Source organism: Vespa crabro, chromosome 22, assembly GCF_910589235.1.
Source record: "Vespa crabro chromosome 22, iyVesCrab1.2, whole genome shotgun sequence".
Lineage (NCBI taxonomy): Eukaryota > Metazoa > Arthropoda > Insecta > Hymenoptera > Vespidae > Vespa > Vespa crabro.
In genome coordinates this window covers 1,829,944-1,837,120 of record NC_060976.1, presented here as the reverse complement: position 1 = coordinate 1,837,120, position 7,177 = coordinate 1,829,944, and the positions used below count along the sequence as shown (strand labels likewise).

Sequence of the window (7,177 nt, the reverse complement as noted above, 5' to 3'; positions counted from 1 at the left end):
TAGTAAAAACAAGATCGTAGTGGCTATTGGTTTAATGTTTTTAGATCTTTTTTTTCGTATTTTTTTTTCTTTTTTTTTTTTTTTTTTTTTTTTTTTTTTTTTTTTTTTTAAGAAAGTAATATTATTTATATAAAAAAAAAAAAAAAATCCCGAAGACAATTCAAATATTATATATACATGAATTTGTTAAGAAACTATCATTATTATTACAATATTACAGTTCTTTGTGAAGAATTCTCATAATTATTATCTTTTTTTTCTATGACTGAAATATTAAGCAGCGTTAGGAGGCTAAAACCATACCATAGGTCTTAGAGTTAATGATTAACTGCCAAGCTCTCTATCAGTGTTAGTTTTATTATTAATATTGTAAAAGGTACAAGTTTTTCCTTTTTTTTTTTTCCTTTTTTTTTTTTTTTTTTTTCATTACTTTTGTTTCAATAATACAAACGAATTGGATTATTAGGAATAGGATACACTGTCATTCTTCGTACAGTTTTAAAAAGAATAATATAAAAACTTGATAAATAAAATATTAAATGTTTATATCCAAGTCTCGGATAGTAAGGATCGTATTATTGTATTTGTAAAAGATATCGTCTCTTTTTATAATATAAATTACACAAATGTTACTTTCTATCTTTATATATAAAACATACTTATGTATTACAAGCGTATATGTTTTTTCATGTTCTCAACTTAAATTTCTTTTCTCTTAAATTTGTTTTTTTTGACTGATTGTTAATACATTACACTTTGTCAATACCTACAAGTACATCGTAATTTGTAGTGGGAGAAAAAAAAACAAAAAAAATATATATATATATTTATATATATATATAAAAAAAAAGAACAAGAATAAAAGCGAAGCGGGCCATTGAATGATTAGGTGAAAATACGTTATATGTGTCTCTGCCACCTCCTAGTCAATATTACTGTACAAATATTGAGCCCTGCGACAGCGCAGCCCGAGCATTAGTAAGATATAAATTTGGGGGTTGTTTTGTATCTTTTTTGTTTTTTTTTTCTTTTTTTTTTTTTTTTTTTTTTTTCTTTTATATAGTGTTTATGGATTTGCGCGTGGATTGGCCGTGCAGCATCGTCATTTTCATCTATTTCTCGATGTAGTCGTTGTCAATGGGTTTTGCGTCTCCCTCTGCATTTTTGATTCGTTTCTGTAAGAAAAAAAAAAGAACCGACACCAAAAGGTTACACGTGGTGTGTTACGATGAATTCGCATGATTCGGAATGTAGAGCATGTAGCATGATACGATGTGTCAGGGCATTTGCAAACAATTGAAAATTAATCGTTACTTCGAAGAATGTAGCTTCATTGACGATTATTCAAAAGAGGGATCTTTCTTTCTTTTTTCTTTTTTTTTGTCTGGAAAAAAGTTATAAAATGTAAAAAAAATATCGGGTTAAAAAAAGATAAAGAGATGATATACTGAAAATAAAAAAAAATAAAAAAAAAAAAAATTAAGAGAAGAATCTACGATATTGTTCGTTGTAAATATACGTTGTAAAGGTAAAAAGGAAAGGAAAAAAAGAAAGAAAGAAAATAATTACTTCTTTCCAAGAGCTACGTTTCCCTTTCTTTCTCTCTCTCTCTCTCTCTCTCTCTCTCTCTCTCTCTCTCTTCGTTTCCCTCTTCATCTATCTCTCTCACTCTCACTCTCTCTCTCTCTTTCTTTCTTTCTCTCTCGTGCATTTTATATAACACCCTGTAAGAGACTAGAGTAACGGTAAAAATTGTGAAGGGGGAGTGGTGGAAAAAATGGCTTTATCAAATAATATACTAATTCGTAATTATATGCTTATACAAGAACTTCCTCATCACTTCGATCGATTCGCATGAATTAATACTTGTTATTGTACAACAGACAAGTGTAATATGTTTTTAATTCTTATGATCATAACTATTTCAATATTTCCATGTTAACGAAACTTTCTATAATAATAATACTAATAATAATAATTATTACTATTATTATTATTATTATTATTATTATTATTATTATTATTATTATTATTGTTATAATAGTATTAATAATAATAATTATTAATATTATAATAATAGTATTAATAATAAAAATTATTAATTACATTTTAATAATTATTATTATTATTATTACTATTATTATTATTATGATATTACTCACCATAATTCTGTATTTTTCCTTACAAGCGTACTCCGATTCATCTACGTCATTGTAACAGTCACTTTTATAATCTTCCGGAATGGGTTTACCCTCGAATTGACAAAGCCTCCATAAAGGTTTAGCTTTAACGATCATTTTTTCAAATCCCGTTGGCTTGTGCTGAGGACAATAAAACACGTCCGGCGTGTTCTTGTCGAAAACAATACTCTTGCGTATTATATCGCCTCCCTCCACTGTTATTAGAAATACCTAATAATAATAATTAAAAAAAATAAATAAATAAATAAATAAAAATATTACAATTAAAAAAAAAAAAAAAATAAAAGACAAGAATATATAATAACTTTCGTCTTAGTTTTTAATCGACGAATCATTTAACAATGAGATCATAATGTTTAAATTTAATTTTGACATAGATAAGTCTAACGTAAACATTACGATACTACAAAGAAAGTTAAGAAAATATCTTAAGTGACATTTTAATTAAACGTTTCACTTACAGCGAGCACGACGAATAGACTGCTGGCGTGAGTGACACCTAAAAAAAAAAAAAAGAAGAAAAAAAAATAAATAATGAAAGAAAAAAAAAGAAAAAAAAAAGAAAAACAAATAAAAGAATGAAAAAGAAAACGAAGGTAAATGGAACGAAAGGAAACGTAACTCGATATATATGTGTGTGTGTGTGTGTGTGTGTGTATAAAAAAAAAATATGGCGAAAGGATATCTATACAATTTTGTATTGGCTTACATTCGACATTGCGCAAAACGATCTAACTATTATCGCTGTTGAAAATTGATAAAATATAATAAATCGAAACGCGTTTGAAATTTGTCCTCTCATTATATTTATCATGCATGAACAAGCTTTTAATCATTTTCATATCTCATCTCAATACAAAAATTTAATTTATATATATATATATATATATACATAAATTATATAATATATATATATATATATCATGATATAAAAATGAATTTTTTAACGTTAAACGTATGATATCTTTCAACATTGAAAGATTCCAATGTACCATCATCCTCTCTTCGTGGGGAGATGAAACCATAGGAGGATGTAAGTATGTATGCACTGGCCTTAGACTCATTCTCCATTTGAGTTTAGGACGAGGTCTAATCAGAAAGATTGCGAGCGAGGACTACGGAGTTAATATGATAACTGCAATGTAATTGCAGCTACTGACCCTATATATGTACATAACTCTACAAACTCACGATTACGACGATACAATAATGTTCTCTTGATCTATATCAAATTCGACGATTCACGATTTTTTTTCTTTTTAATATCTAATCAAGTAGATTTTTTTTTATTTTCTTTTTCTTTTTTTTTCCTTTTTTTTTTCTTTTTTGTTCTATTTTTTTTAAGACGAACACGCTAATACCAAAACATATGTTACGTTTATTTTGCACATATATATATATATATTTTTTTTTTTATATAATACAATAATATAAATTACTTTATATTTGTTCAATTCTAATATTTTATATTTAAACGTCAATTGAATATTTTTAGAACAATGTAAAATATTTTTATAACGCCTTAGATCAATTAAAATAAATTTTTGTTTTTTATTTTTGCATAAACATATCAAAGCGTAGACATATACCTGGAAGAAAGAAATAAATGAAAAAAAATGTATGTATGCATGTATATATAATAATCTAATTTACTTTATATTTATTCAATTTTAATATTCTATATTTATGATATCATCAATTCGATGCTTTTGAAATAATGCAAAATACTTCTATAATTTATAATTTTATACTTTAAACATTTTTTTTTATATAAATACAACAAAGTTTAGATATATACTTTGGAAAAAAAAAATATATATATATATATATTTGTATAATTTAAAAAATACTTTCAGTGAGTATAATGACTCACTGAAAGAAATAATTCAAACATTAAATCTCATTCTATTTTATACGTGTATAACGGTAAAAAAAAAACAACGTTAGTCAATCAAAATCCTATATCTGAGGATCGAAAATTCAATCATCGATTCGATTATAATAAAGGTATGGTGAGTGAGTCACGTAAGAAAAAAAAAATGGCGAATCTTCTCATAAAAATAAGAAACACGAAAGAAAATAAAAAAAAAAAAAAAAATTATATATGTACGATCGAGAACCTCTCGAACTTTCTCTTCTCGATCCGTTGGATTAAGAAATACCCATGATTTATACTCTTGGATCAAGCTCATTGTTTCAAGTCTAAATATTTCCTATGGGGATTTTTCGACGGTAAGAATCAAAATTTAAAAATTAAAAAGAAAAGAGGAAAAAAATCATAGGTAATGTAACGGAATCAATGAATCAAGGTACGACATATTTTTATTCGTCGATTTAATTAATTAAATGAATGAATGAATAAATGATCGAATATTATTACTTACCCATACTTAGATGTGCTACACTCTCGTCTCTCTAAGGGAGATGATCACTCGCACACCTGTAGATAGGAACCACGCGAGAGAACGTTCCTTCGTCGACTGAGAATGCGTTCGGCGAAGCGTTTTGTTCGTCCAACGGGTGATCAAATACTGTTGAGTACACACCTATCTTTAACAACCACAAATCTGCGACTTCTAAGATCGTTATATATATATATACATAATACCGTTATATCATTGAGTTATATATCACTAGACTCTAAGCAGGAATCGTCAATTCGATTTTTTTTTTCTTTTTAACGATCACCTTGAAAAGATTTACTTTTCTTATCCTTGATAAATAATTCATAATTATTATTAACTATTATGTTTTTCCTCCTAATATACATATATATACATATATATATATATATATATATATATATATATATATATATACATATATTATAGTAGAGGTCCATTGTTTTTTATTAGATCATTGAACGATTACTTATTTATAGATAAGAGACTAATATATATAAAGATATCATTAACCAAACTTGTTCACCTTCGATAACTTTCACGTTCTATACATATATATATCTTCGACAATGTCCTTATTACGAATTTTAGGAGGAGGACAAAATAAACCGATCATCCGATGAGAGTGGGTTAATCTCATCCTTTCCATATTTGGAAAGCGTGACTTGATTCTCATCGCCATTCTTAGAACGCCCCGAAGATCTGAAAACGACGAACTCAAAAATCGTTCAGATTAGATCATGTTCAATCATAAAATATATATATATATATATATATATATTTTTTTTTTGTAAATAAAAATAATTTATTTTGAATTTATTAAAAGAAATACACCTATAAATTAAAAATATTTCAAAATTAAAAATATATAAGTTTTTGACGATATTTTATATTACAATTGGGTAAATGTGAATATATTTAAAATGAATAAAATTTTCAATTTTTTTTTCGATATCTTATTCGATATGAAAATTAAAAATTCAAATACGCGGGATATTTAAAGGCGATACTAGCGACAACTGTCGACGACGATCAAAATGTAACTTTTACTAAAATCTTATGTTTTTATATGAACATTGAATTTAGATTTTTTTTTTTTAATAACCTGTATTAAATAATAAAACGGTCTTGCGTGGTATTGCGTGGTTCTTTAAGTTGATATCACGATTTTCGATAAAATAAATATTTTATGTTTTAATGAGTTTAAAGTTGAAAAATCATAATTGAAACTGTTTAATAATATAACGGAATGGACAGCCAAGTATGCGGTGATGGTAGATTATTAGATTTAATAGACGAAGCTTGGCGTAAAGAAAAATTACCTATCGACGATATATTAGTACCTGTAGCAGAACTACCAGATCCTGAAAGTGACAATGGTGATTCACACATGACGTTAAAAGAGTTAGAGCAAAAGTGGAATAACCTGGCATTGGGTACATTAAGTGAAAATCATTTGCATTCACCAACACCTTCACATAATTAAATTGCGTTAAAATATTATTAAAAGATAATATCTATTAAAAAGTAATAGTGAAACAAAATTATTATATGAAAATAAAGAAAGATGGAATTTCCTAATACTGGAGAACGTTGTGCATTGGACGATTGTAAAGTATTAGATTTTCTACCATTTAAGTGTAATCATTGTGATTTGACATTTTGTAAAAATCATTTTAATGCAGAATCGCATAAATGTTCTAAATCTTTGTCCGATGTTATATCGTCGAAAGAGCCATCTTCAAATTTTGTTTGTTCTAAAGAAGATTGTAAAGAAACGTCACCTGTCGAAATGTTATGTTATAAATGTAAGATTCATTTTTGCTTAAAGCACAGATATCATGGTTGTTTTGAAACTAACGACGATGAGACATTAAAAAAACTTAAGAAATGGCAAATACCTAAGAGACAATTTGCCCAAGCTAAAGCAATAGTAGATCAAGAAGTTTCTGATTCTTTAAAAAAGTCAAAAAATACTGCTATGGCTAACAAAGTATGTAAAAACATTTATCTATTAATTTTAATTATTCTAACAATTTTAAATAATTAACAATTTTTATATATATATATATATATATAAAACTTTCTCATTGTTATCAGGTACAATTGATGCGTGTGAAAAGTGTTGCTGTAGGCCCTAAAAATGTGCCCATGAATGAACGCTGTTATTTTCTTGTATATCCACCGATAACCGTTTCAAATAAAGTTACAAGCGCCCCAAAAGGTATTTACATGAATAAACATTGGACCATTGGTAAAATCATAGATTCAACGGCTGACATATTTAAAATTCCTAACAATAATAATACATCAACTACAAATAAATTGCATTTATTCAATCATAATACTGGTGCATCCATATGTAATAAAATGGATACTCCTTTAATAGATCTATTTGAAAGTTCTTCACTTATTGATGGGCAATGCATTATTTTAGAATATTCTGATAACGCATCTGTAGATCTTACCCTCTATAAATAAATGTATTAAAAACTATCATTTTTCTGAGTATATTATAAACCTTTTATAAATAATTATACCATGTTGATGATGGCAAGGATGTTATATTAGAAT

The 7,177-nt window shown here is 26.5% G+C and overlaps 3 protein-coding genes across 3 annotated transcripts; 2 read left to right on the top strand and 1 right to left on the bottom strand.

Annotated features, from left to right (window-relative positions):
* Window positions 1-182: 182 nt before the first annotated feature.
* LOC124431871 lies at window positions 183-4,740 on the bottom strand. Its single transcript, XM_046980226.1, has 4 exons — window positions 4,586-4,740; window positions 2,663-2,700; window positions 2,163-2,411; window positions 183-1,175 (listed from the first exon to the last, which is right to left on the bottom strand). The coding sequence occupies exons 1-4, from the start codon at window positions 4,587-4,589 to the stop codon at window positions 1,113-1,115; spliced, it is 354 nt and encodes a 117-aa protein (XP_046836182.1). The 5' UTR covers window positions 4,590-4,740; the 3' UTR covers window positions 183-1,112.
* A 920-nt stretch (window positions 4,741-5,660) lies between these two features.
* LOC124431701 (anaphase-promoting complex subunit 13) lies at window positions 5,661-6,089 on the top strand. The gene has a single exon (XM_046979879.1). The coding sequence runs from the start codon at window positions 5,853-5,855 to the stop codon at window positions 6,087-6,089; it is 237 nt and encodes a 78-aa protein (XP_046835835.1). The 5' UTR covers window positions 5,661-5,852.
* Window positions 6,090-6,170: 81 nt separating this feature from the next.
* On the top strand, window positions 6,171-7,099 carry LOC124431700 (AN1-type zinc finger protein 1-like). The gene is made up of 2 exons (XM_046979878.1): window positions 6,171-6,596; window positions 6,704-7,099. The coding sequence occupies exons 1-2, from the start codon at window positions 6,171-6,173 to the stop codon at window positions 7,082-7,084; spliced, it is 807 nt and encodes a 268-aa protein (XP_046835834.1). The 3' UTR covers window positions 7,085-7,099.
* The last annotated feature ends 78 nt before the right edge of the window (window positions 7,100-7,177 follow it).

Coding starts and splice junctions, on each gene's coding strand:
- LOC124431701 (XM_046979879.1), top strand. CDS start 5,853: ATGGACAGCCAAGTATGCGGTGATGGTAGATTATTAGATTTAATAGAC.
- LOC124431700 (XM_046979878.1), top strand. CDS start 6,171: ATGGAATTTCCTAATACTGGAGAACGTTGTGCATTGGACGATTGTAAA. Junction 6,597..6,703: donor ATACTGCTATGGCTAACAAA/GTATGTAAAAAC, acceptor CATTGTTATCAG/GTACAATTGATGCGTGTGAA.
- LOC124431871 (XM_046980226.1), bottom strand. Junction 2,412..2,662: donor GTCTATTCGTCGTGCTCGCT/GTAAGTGAAACG, acceptor TATTATTATTAG/GTATTTCTAATAACAGTGGA. Junction 1,176..2,162: donor AGGAAAAATACAGAATTATG/GTGAGTAATATC, acceptor TTTTTCTTACAG/AAACGAATCAAAAATGCAGA.